The 12617-nt window shown below is 36.6% G+C and overlaps 1 protein-coding gene across 1 annotated transcript in view; it reads left to right on the forward strand.

Moving 5' to 3' along the window:
* Positions 1 to 332: 332 nt before the first annotated feature.
* LOC150109777 (uncharacterized) overlaps positions 333 to 12617 on the forward strand; it is a 31973-nt gene continuing 19688 nt past the window's right edge. Inside the window, exons 1-2 of the mRNA XM_090409906.1 lie at positions 333 to 463; positions 10209 to 10338. Coding sequence (XP_090266032.1) covers positions 430 to 463; positions 10209 to 10338 — 164 coding nt within the window. The 5' untranslated portion in view covers positions 333 to 429. The remainder of the gene's footprint in view (positions 464 to 10208; positions 10339 to 12617) is intronic.

Raw genomic sequence — 12617 nt, forward strand, 5'->3', positions numbered from 1 at the left:
AAATTTCAAAAATTACATTTTGGATTGCTCGTTAGATTTTCAGTTATTTCTGTTTCTCGCATGTTCATTCTCGGGAAGAGCATCGAAGACGTCACCAGGAATGTCGCAGTAATAGGAAGGTCACCCGTGCGTTAAAACAAAAAATTTATCGACCCACAGTTTCCTGTGATGTCACATGCATGTGACACAAGCATAGTTCTAACGCGTCTAATGAGTTATGAAGAAATGTTGGCTGCAGCGGAGATGTAACCGTTTTTATTACGGTTAATTATAAATTGTCTCGTAATTGTCAGTGCGAGGCTATTTGTAAAACGGTCTCTTAATATCTGCACTTAGAAGACGCGCGTGTGAAAAGAAAGCCGTACTTTCAGTAAGTTCTTTCTGAGTGTTGTGCTGTGCTACCAGGATAAATCGTGAAGAGCCCTCATCATGAATGTGTTAACGGTCTTAGTCACCGTGTTAGGTAAGTCTGATTTTTTTGATCATTGGTGAGAAGAGCGATGAAACAATCAACAATGACAGTCACTGCATTGGTATCGTATCCAACACACGTTCGAACGACTGGCATGTTCGAAAAACAAAAAGAGGCACAGAAATTGAAGCTCGTTCGTTGATTGGCTCCTAGTTAGCCAGAGACATGCGTTAAGTACCAACTGCGATGATTATTATGACTCTGCCTCGGGATGGGCAAACAAGTGGCCATATATTTCTTTTTATTAAAATGGCATCACACAATTTTTATTATCTTATGTAAAAGCTCTGAGCATCAAAATGGTTGTTGCGTGAAAAATGTGAAAATCGAGTGTGACTTGAGTTGGAAAGATAAGATGCACGTGCCAAAGAAAAGAGCTAAATAATTACGAATCGCAAGTAAACTCATAAAGAGGAAATGAATATGCTCGTTTGTTCCAATTTAAGTCACCTCGAGATGAGAATTTGCCGCCATTTTACTGTACAACTCCTCTCAAATTTCGATCTTCATTGACACCAAAGCCTAGTAAAGTTCGTTTCTGTCTTCTGAATTTGGGGGCTGAATTCCCAGTTTTCTTTCTCTCGCAAGCCACTAATGCTGAAGTATCGAATTATTCTCTCATTTATTCTCTTCTTTCGGTATTTATCGCAATTTCTCTGACCACAGTGTTTTGCATTATCTTTCTTATTTTACACGGCGGGTACTCCAGAAATTCCTACAATCTTACAGAATATCTGCTTCTAGAAAAATAAATTCTCATCCCCTCAATGGAATTCTAACAGCTCTTCTTTTTTAACTACAATGCTTTTGTAAATAAACAACAACAACAACTTAATACTTTCTCATTAAACAGGAAAAAAATCGGGCTTACATCTTTACAATACCCAGAACATTAGACAACATTAGAGGATTTTTGGTTGTTGTCCTTCAAGAACAACAACCAAAACTGCCACTCTACGATCATAGCATTATTAAATGCCGATGCTAACAAGGAAATACTCTTTACTAACACTCAAGAGACTATTTATCTCTAAATCCAAGAAAATTTTAACTTTCTGATTAGTCTGCTCCTTGAAAATTCTCCTATCATGTGTGCGTGTGCCTTATAAGCGCGCGAATATCCTTGAGAACGACAGAGAGAGAGAGAGAGAGAGAGACTGGTTATCGCACACTCAACTCCACTGCTGCTTACATTACTGTTATTGTTCACCTAATATGACATCAGGAATTCCCCCCCCCCTCCTAACACTGTTTCTTTTAAATTTCCGAATTGCAACCACTCTCAGAATAATTTTTTTTTTGCTTTTCTTTCCTTCCTTATTACTGCCCTGTATTTTCTGGGTAACATCTACATATTCCTTTATTCTCAGTGTATTGCCTATCTGTTGGAATCACGATAAGTTGTGTGTGTGATTGATCACAAATCGATCCATGCACTGCTTAGAAAATAGTCAACAGGCATCATAGTGTGAGGGACAAACGGTCATGGCGTCCACCTTAATAAGATGTAGGACCTCCTTTCGCTGCAAGTGGTACAGTAAACCTCCGGGGCATACTTTCCACAAGCATGCGATAGCAATCGTTGGAAATTTTGGGTCATTCTTTCTGAAGGCATGTAGTTAGCTCCTTGACCTCACCCCATTCATCGCTCCGAACCCCCTACAAATGTTCAATAGAATTGAGATCAGGGCTCTATGGAAGCCAGTTAATTGAGGTGACTACCATATCCACACACCACACAGTTACAGCAGCAGCAACCTTATGACATGGTGCATTGTCTTGCCGAAAGAGACAATGGTCAATTATCTAAAGACGCCACAAAGCCCAGCATTGTCTAGAATGTGTAGATACCTCTCGGAGTTCGATATTCGTGAGACTACAAACAGTGGTCCGAGTCCAAATCTTGAAAAACAGGACTATACTGTCACACCGCCACCTCCAAATTTCATAGTTTGGGTTACGCACTTCGATAAGTGACGTTCGCCAGGCATCCGCCAAACCCACAACCGTCCATTTGCTCAGTAGAGGATGTAGCGTGATTCGTCGCTCCATAACACAGCTTTCCAAGCTTCCATATTCCACTGTACACTCTCTTTGCTCCACTTAAGACGACACTGCATGTTGATTAGGGTAATGTGGGACTTGCATATTGTGGTTTCACCATGGAAACCCATGTTGTGAGCCTCGGTTCTGAATGTTTTTGTGCAGACTCGTGTTCTGCTCGTGCCTGGAACTCCATGACACCATAATGAGATAGTGTCACTGACTGTTGATTGCAGGGAGTCAACAGTTAGTGAGTCGTCCGCTGCAGGTAACACTATTTCATTCAACAGTCAACAGCAATCAACAGTCAGTGACACTACCTCATTATGGTGTCACTAATTGTTGACCTGCGATGGCCCCAATTTATCAACAATTTGCCGAACAAATAGGCGTGCAACATGGCATCGTTTCACGTCTCTTTCAAACTTGTTTAATTCCCTTCTTGTATCCATTCACTCCACTGACTTGGGAAGATCATTTCGTCCAATGCATACGGACTACAAACACGTGACTCGTTCTATTGCACGATGTATCTTGGCCGTGTGAATGCAGTTGACTTCTTTCGAAAGCCCTGTAGATTACAGAACATGCTGCAACAATCTCAGCATCAGCTGAATCCAGCGTATACGAATTACAACCGATACATTTTTTTCGTTCTAGCGATACGCTGATGTTTTCACATTGGCGTATAGGTAACTTAACCTGTAACTTAATACGGTATTAAGTCGTATTATTGTTCCGACTTTTATTTTTGTTATTATTGTTTGTTCTGCATTCTATATTTTGTTGTTTCATGTGGTTTGGACGGGAAAAAAAATCTTGTATGATTGATTTTAATCCACAAGTATAGATTTTTTTTTCTTTTGATTCAGCCAAACCCGGCTTAAAAACCTTAGGATAAACGTCATCTAGCCCAGTTAGTCGTTGGAAGTGCGATTTTTCGGGGAAAGAATGAAATTGTCTTTGGTCCGGAACTCAACTAACTTTTGATGACAACTGGGATGGAGACCGATTTTCAAACGTTAGTTGGCTCTAAAAGGAGTTCCGTGTACTTTCGTGTTGGAAATAAGAGCCGTTAGTTTATTTGTTCAATTTTATGGATTTGATTTGCTATTTTGTGTTTAAAGTCGATTTTTCATCTGCTTGCTAGCTGGCTAACCAGTTGGCGACGTTCCTGTTCATCATGTTCATTATTTATAAAGAAATATACATGATGCAATTAGAATTATTTCTTTATACATGATATTTATAATGTGTAAAGAAATAATTATATCTTCACATGCAATTTTTTGTAGAGTGTCAGGAAAATGTCTTATCTCTTGCAATCATCCTGAAGAAAGAAAATATCATTGCTCCAGTTGCTCCCAAACTCAACATCGTTCATCCACACTAAAGGTGTCTTCCGCACATGTTACACAATCGTTCAATGCTGCTCGAAGTCATTCAGACTTATTTTCTACAATGTCAATTTGCCACAGAAGAATCAATTTATTTTTATCAGCGAAATCTTGGGGATATTAATCTTAAAGTCTGGTATTTTAAAATTAATATATTTAATAACTATTATAGATATGGACTAATCTGACAAGGGCAAGTTTAGAAACCATCGTGAGAAGAGAGACCGCTGTCGCTAAAGTCAGTTCTTTCCTTTTTCCAAGCTGCTCTCTTTCTTCAGCCTTTTCCTTTAATTTTTAATGACTGCTTCCAGTTAATCGAGGTACATCATTCACTATCGGCTAACTGCCTTTTTATTTTTCCTCTACTTATTCTCCTTTTGAAATTATTACAATCTGTTTCTCATATTTGCATGCATAGTTGAGGAATTTCATTTTTTTTTTTGGTAGCATCCGAAAATACTCTCTCTCTTTCTCTCTCTCTCTCTCTTATTTTATAAGATTTTTTGGGCTTACTCTTAGTAAACACCCTTTAAGAGTATGCTTCAATTTCTTTCAATTGAAATATAAACTTTTGTAAAGCATATCCAAATCTACATGATTTGGATATGCTTTTTTCCTGGATTACCAGGAAGAACAAAAAACAAGGTTTGCCACGACCCGCATCAGTAATAATCCGTCTGACAAGCAAGGCTACAAGAGACAATCTCATAAAAGCCAGTAGACTGAAATAAAACAGTAGTTAAGGATTTAAATGCATCGCAAGACAATACGCAAATCTTTCTATCTGAGTATTTAATACCTTTCAATCTGAATCTTTTGAACTTAGGAAGAAAAGAAAACACACTAAAAAAGTATCAATTTATATGGATCAAAGACGGCAAAATAGTCTTGAGAAAGTCACAGACTTCAAAGTCTATACAAATAAAAAGCCCGGAAGATATAGATAGGTCGCCAGAGTGAAACAAAACACTCCAACTTAGTTCAATAAGAAGATCTCAACACAACAAAAATGAATGTGAACCATCAAATAGATGTAATTACACCAGAATACATCAGTAATTATACTTTCGAATCTCTTGATGCATGGAAACAAAACACAGTACAAGCGAGAGGTCTCTCAATCTTGCATATTAAAATCAGAAGCATCCGGAAACATTGGTTATTGTTACAGACTTATCTGAGGAATTACACTGATATTATTGATATATTGATTCTAACAGAAGTATCCATAACTAATCACAAAGCGACTGCTTTCCAAATTCCAGGCTTCCAACAACATAGATCATGCTGCCAAACAAGAAGAGGGGGTGGAATATTAATATTTGTCAATCAAAAATTAATAGCAAAAGACACGGCCTATCAATTTTAGCATGCTGAAACCCTTTGACTCGCCTCGAAATCACTAATACCACCAGAAGACAGCATATTATAATACGAAATGCTATTTACAGGCCACCAATCCTAATCATGATAAAATTCTTGCACGAACTCAATTGCTGGCTTTCAAGCCAAGAAATATTCTCAACCGAACACCTAATGATAATTGGCAACATAAACATAAATATTACGAAAACCAGAACAACACTGTACAATACCTAGACACACTATCCATGTATAATCTAACACCAACAATAACATCATGTACTAGAGAAGAAATACTCGGAAAAATTATCACTGCCTCCTGTCTAGATCATATGAACGTCCGAGCACCACCAAACAGTTACACTGCATCAGTCATAAAGTGCAAAGTAGCAGACCATTACTTCACCGCTCTAAACCTGCACACCAAGACAATATCCATGAAATGTCCCACAGAAGAAAAGCGACAGAAAACAATAATAGACGAAGAACTAGTCAACCACGAAATAAGAAAAACAGACTGGGAACACCTGGCGTCAGATTCAGCAGATATCTTATACAACAACATCAGACTCACACTGGAGGAAATACGAAAGCTGCAAAGAAAGTCCTAATTCGTTCAAAAACAACACAATATCCTTGGGTAACCCAAAACGTAATCCTAGAAGTACACCGAAAGGACGCTTTATAGAACTTTATGCTACACAACAAACTCTGAACAATACGTGGCAAACTCTACAGGTTAATAGACATAGTTCCCATACTCCTAAAAACACTAATAAACCCAAAATAAACTAAGATACGCTATAACAACTTATGCTTTCTGTGCACCCTAAAAATTAAATAGATTAATGTCGCTACAGTACAAAATGACAAAACTGATCTTTTGGGAACAAAGAGAAAATCACGACCTTATAAACTTTGCAATGTCAGAACACAAAATACTGACAGCAAAACATTTATGTCAGTATGCAGCTTTGCTAAAACATTATTTCGATGTCAACTACAGGACAGTCAGAAATACATACCGTATAACAAGACCTCAGACTACTAATTATATGACATATAAATACAATAATCACTACGCGAAACTTCTACATCCCAGACATGATAAACAAATTACCTTTTGAATATAGAAACCTGATAAACTACAATAGCCTGAAAAGAGCTCTAAGTCCATACTATGAACGAGAAACACGCACTCAAAATACCATAGAAACTTAATGAAGCACAACATAATCGTTAATGCTTCCAGTTCAGCGACGCATCAATACTTTCCAAGTTATTGTGTGTGTGCGCGTGCGTGCGTGAGCGCGCGAATTTCTTAATCATAGATTTCGTAGCTTCCCAACACAGCAAAAAAAAAAAAAACAATAAATAATACCCAATGGTGTCATCCTCAGATAAGTTTACATATATACTTCGAGTATGAAAGCAGAGAAATTAGTTCTCATCCAAGATGTATCATTTGTAAACAAATGTGTGTAATGTATAATATGTAATTCAAATATATGTAATGTATGTAATAACTGTAACAAAAGTATGCAATATAGAGTGATTACATCCATTGATATTGTATACATAGAGTGTAAAATTCCAAAGAAACTGTAATAATCATCATTATGAATATTATAATAATATACGTTGTAAACACTTATTGTTATTATTATTATTACATAAAAAAACTTTATGTACGAGAAAGTATTTGTTATGCATAATTGTGTTCATATAATGTATGTAATTTTTCTGAGAAATAATAAAATGTTAAAAAAAATTTTTAAAAAATAAAAATAAAGTAACGCCAATATTGCTTCTCTTCCCTTTCAAAAAATAAAACACATTGTGGACTTGAGTTCACATTTCGCGATTTTTACGTAATTTTCGAAACGTAATCGAAAATAAATCACTTAAAGTGACTTGGGGTCACTTTAAGTGATTTACGTCTTAAGCAATCCTTTCTCTATTATATCCTCAATGTTTTTTTAATGAAGATTGATAACTCATCTCCACCTTCAGTTTTCTAGTTAGAGAGTTCATCGATGGCTCTTTTAATTTACTGATTTTCCCTTTCCTCGATTTTCGTCTTCAGCTGTGATAGGATGTCATGTTGCAGGTCTGTCTGTTTGGCAAATTGAGCCATCCCAAGTCGGCCATCACGGATACCACACTGAGATGGAAGCGCAGGAAGTCAATTGCAAGCGCTGAGTGCCGAGGACGACTCACCACATTCACCGAACGTGACCGTAAGGTGTTATGAAGGATAATATGTAAAAACCACCATTCGTCGGTCGACTCATTGAAAGCGGAGGTGAGGTAATGGACTTTCAAAGGTAAATTCAAATATAATCGAAATTTCATCGCAGACTTCCGAAATTATGTTACGCCTGACTTAATAGTAGATCTTTATCCATGCTATTAAATTAATAATGGGGCAGGTTTTGATTTCTCAGTTTCCAGTGCTTGTTCTACAAGTTTTATAAATATCGCGAATTGTTATGCCTCTGCAACGGTCGCTGATCGTTTTATTCTGCCTCTAAAACAAACGATGCAAACATTTCACTAATCTGATGGCACTGTCAACGTTTGTTCACTATTCTGCCAAAATAACATCGAAGACATATTTTCAAGTCCTGATTCTTCGTTCGACTTTTACTTAGAAATGAGCGGGAATAGGGGAAAAATCTAGATTTTATGAATTTTAAAAATCTAGATTAAGAAAATACATTTATTTAAACTCCTCCCCTCTCAACATATTTCTGTTGCAAATCTGATAAAGGTTTGGGGGTGACCCATTGATGAACAGACACACGAATTACCAAATACACAGCATTCCTCGCGTGAGTGTTGCTGCGGTCTAAATGATGAATGCGATGGTGAAACTGAAATCTGTGAATATGAATAAGACACCACACGCACTGTTGTGCAACAGAGATGGAAAGATTTTAAAGACTGCAACTTGGTACAATGGCACTTAATAAAACGACTTAATACCGAGAAGTATTAATCTGTTTCACTTGAAAAGCCTGTCAGCAGCATGCCTTATTTGAGTTCCTCTACCTGAAGCAACTAAGGCAATGGTAGAAGCGTATTAGACCTCTAAAGCGCACGTGTTCTTTTGTTCAGGGAAGAAATGCCTTAGATCTGAAAGCGAGTAGGGGGAGAGGTAGCCTCCCACTAATTAGGCAAACCAACTTTCATTACAAAAAAAAAGAGGACAAATGCCGCGCCTTCTTCGTAACTACCCTGAAGTGATTTCGAAACTATAATTATCAAGGCACCTCTGTTCTTCTTGACTGACCGAAGTCGAGAAGAATGAATGAATGTAACTGCGGGCAGTGCGGAAATGAGACATGTCTAGAATCGACCGACCTACAGTGAGCGAGCAAAGTAAGTACAGATAACAATATCATCCATCAGCAGTTCATACGTCCACGGTTTCGAGAAGAGGAGCGCAAAGATGGCATTGATAGGAAAGTAGATCATCGGGACGTTGTACCAGGGGGAGTCACGAAGTAAGTGATTTATTATTTCACATTAGTTGCGCGTACTTTGGCTGCGAGCCGATCAAACATTTACCACAGTGCACCATCTCATCTGTAAAGTGAGGCTGCAATTTAAATTGCAGGAATGTTTCTGTGCAGAGAACGTGTATAGCTCATTGAGTTGTTTATTATTCCGTACCGAACTGGATCCCTTTGTGTTCGGAAGAATAAACAACCGAATGAGTCATGAACGTCCTCTGCAATCATGTACTGCTGGCCTCTGTCGTTCCTATAGAACTGCTACAGACGTACATCAGCGATGTTGCAAAATGTGTTAAGTGGCTTTGATGAAATAGTTTCAGAAAATGGCGATAATATGGCTCGATTGTCCAGAAGAAAATTACCACTTAAGTATTATAGAATAATTATGAGAAAAAGTTAAAACGTTAAAAGCTGGAAAAGAAAAAAAAACATCTATTATTGCCTATGGAGCAGCCCCTTTGTAATAACTCGTAGAAACCTAAAATCAACTGAGGTTTTAAATTAAAGCATATTAATTTATATATCTCTGTGAAATTCAGAGCCGAGGTAGTATGCGGTTAGAAGTAATGAGCAGCACACGATTCCCATAACTGAGTGTAGACATAACATTGGGATATACGAAAAACTTAAATATGTAAAAACGTAAAAACCAAACTCGAATAACAATAAATATTAATGTTTTTTTTTTTTTTTACATTTTTCGTTTATTTGAATATTATTTCTATACCCAGTTGTTCTCGTCACTTAATTGTACAAAGCCTCGTCTCTGATAAAGTCTTGCATCAAACAATTTACACACGCATGCGTTTTAATATCCTTTGATTTAGACCTCATTTGATTTTCACTTTTTTAGACCACTTGTTTCATCGGAGCTGCTCCGTGGACAAAAACAACTTTGATTTTTCTTTACCAACTTTAAAGTAAGGAGCATCAAAATTTTCAGAAATTTCTCAGTTATCCGAACCCAGACCAAACGCCTCGAGAACTGTTATTTTGTTGGAAGAATGCACCAGGGCTGTTTATCAACATTTCCTGGAAAATCTTTCCCTGGAAGAAGAATTAATTGCGGGCAAATCCTATCATATGCCTTACATTTTGACTAAGCTGGGAATTCCTATATTCTTATGCAACGTTTTGAGGATCAACTAACATGTGAAGTCCTGCTTTATCGCTATTTGTTTTAATTTCATTTTAACCTGTAATTTCGCAGGATGGCTTGAGATGTCCTTGAAATATTCGATATGAGATTATGGCTATTATTTGCTCATATCGAATATTCCAAGGACGTCTCAAACCATCCTGCATAACGAAAATTGTGATAATCATAATAAATGTTGGCTGTATTCATTTACCAGACCAAAACATTTCGCTTTTGAACTGTCTGTATTGTATCTTATTTTATTTGCTTTTCAGCCTTGTTGAGTATCGTCTATGGAGAGAATTGCAATCAAGATGAATTCAAGAAATGTTCCGAATATGTACTTGAGAAAGTGGATGACTTGCCTTTCAGCCTCACCGAAGAGGAAATGGATGAGTCATGCGAGTAAGTATTCCGATTCACTGTCTATTAGCCAATTCAAAAGATAATGCGTCACAAAGTTGCAATTCGCTGGAGACAGACAGACAGAGAGATAGACAGAGAGAGAGAGACAGAGAGAGAGAAGGAGAGAGAGTGAGCAAGCACGCCTTGCAGTAGTCAAAAAGAGTGGGCAACGAAAATGGTGGTGATTATGAAAGATTGGAAATATCGCGTATCGCAATTTCAAACATCTATTATTAACAATTTCCAAAGGGCCACAATTTTATTCAAAAATGGCAAATTTACAAACTTTAAATAATTTTATATAAAACATTAATTTTGACAAATCAAACAGAAACGTACGCTAAAGTTTATGAGAATTATAAAATTATGCAATGAGAATTATTTAATTACAAAATGAGAATTATACAGATAGTTCATAATTTATGCAAAAATTATGCAGTAATAAAATCTTTTGTGTTTCAGGATTTCCTAATTTTATCACGCAATAGAATCTTCAACTTCTTCAATAAGGTCTTCCGATACAATTTAATGCCTTGAGATGTTTTTTTTAAAAGAAAAACTCTTGTTTACTTCTGACCGTGATGCTATTAGAATATTCGAGGGGTAGGATCTTTCCGGGCTTAATTTCTGGATGGGGTAGGTATTACTATTTATCCTTCTCCTCTGAAATCAAACTTGGGTCCAATAGGTTGGGCGGGGGGGGTGGAGTTCTTCGACAACCCAACCTCCTGTCTGGATAAAAATAATAATATTGCGCTCGGAATCTTAGAAAGAAAGAAAGGAAATAGCGGTGGATCTTCTTGTCGACGACTTCACCAAAAATGAAAACCCATTTTGGAGACATGGAATGTATCTTAGTCTTAACACTAAATATCCTGAGATAATTGATTAATTGAATTAATTGAATCCGAAGTTGAAAAGCAAAAAGTGATGGTATTGTCCTGACCAAAACAGGTAAGATTTTTCAAACAGTGAGTACATATTTATATAGATGGAGTGCATAAAACAGAAGGGCTAAAGATGTTCTATTTATTCTTACAATAAGAAGAACCAAGTATACATTTAGCAAGGAATAAATTAAAGTTTATAAAAGTAACCTTCGAGCACATGGATGGGAAATTTTCATTCTTCCAACTCATGTGACGATGGTCCGCTCGATGAAAATAAAGAATATTTTGATCTCAGAGAAATGATTGAATCAGCCTGTGGGCGCAAGGAATTATTAGTGTTAGGAGGAGACTTTCATAGGCGAGTTGCATGGAGTGATAATCATTGTGTGATGCTACTGTATAGAGAGGTCATATTAATGACGATGTCTGCAGGTTGATTCAAGTGTGTAAAAATAAGAAGCCCGACGCTAAATGGATACGCTTACACTCAAGCATATACAATACATGCTTTCGGATTCAACCAACCAAAGGTTTGAGGTCAATAAATTTGCAATAATGCAAGATATCCGAACGTTCCTTGGAGCTAGGTGGAGGAGATCATTAATAAGTAAGGTAGTGTGTTCTGATACATCTAGGAGGACAAATACTTCACATGATAATCTTAGAGTTTATTGAGATCTCTGATACAAATTGAAATAGGGTTGTTACAGGATGATAGTATACGGGATTAATACATATATATGCATGTATGTTTTTTTTTTTTTTGCATTTTTCTCCCAATATTAACCCTACCAGTAGGCAATTTATTCCTACATGCTTCATTGCATACAATGCATATATTACATGTAGCTTCCAAGTATGATTAATATTTACATTTTTAATTTAGTATTAATATTCATATTTATATTTATATTTTTATATATACATATATTTACACTATATAATTCATACAATATCAGTAATTTATGTTACTTTACAACGACTGATAGTTGATCTTATTCTCAAATTTAATTAGTTCTGAGTAATACTTTTCGATTAGTTTCTGTTTCGACACTGGACACTTGTGTTCAGAAGTAATGACGTGTTGCATTAGGGGCATCGGTATAGAGTCCAGTAGCTGGCAGTCGTAAAGTATGTGGTCAACAGTCTGTTGGAATTGTGAACTACAAACACATGATGGTGATTCCAGGATATGGAGTCTGTGTAAGTAGTGCCTTAGTCCTTAGTTTCACCACACTACTTTGTGTAAGTAGTGTGGTTAAACCTGAAGAAATTGCGTGTTTTTTCAGCCGGAGTCTGCTTCTGATGCTAGGAAAGAATTCCTTTGTTGTTGATTCGGTTTTTGATGTTTCCGTTCTTCTTCCAAAAACTCTAGACAAGTATTTTTAT

Source organism: Typopeltis vanoorti, chromosome 1 (assembly GCF_054136105.1).
Source record: "Typopeltis vanoorti isolate ZY-2024b chromosome 1, IOZ_Tvanoo_1.0, whole genome shotgun sequence".
Lineage (NCBI taxonomy): Eukaryota > Metazoa > Arthropoda > Arachnida > Uropygi > Thelyphonidae > Typopeltis > Typopeltis vanoorti.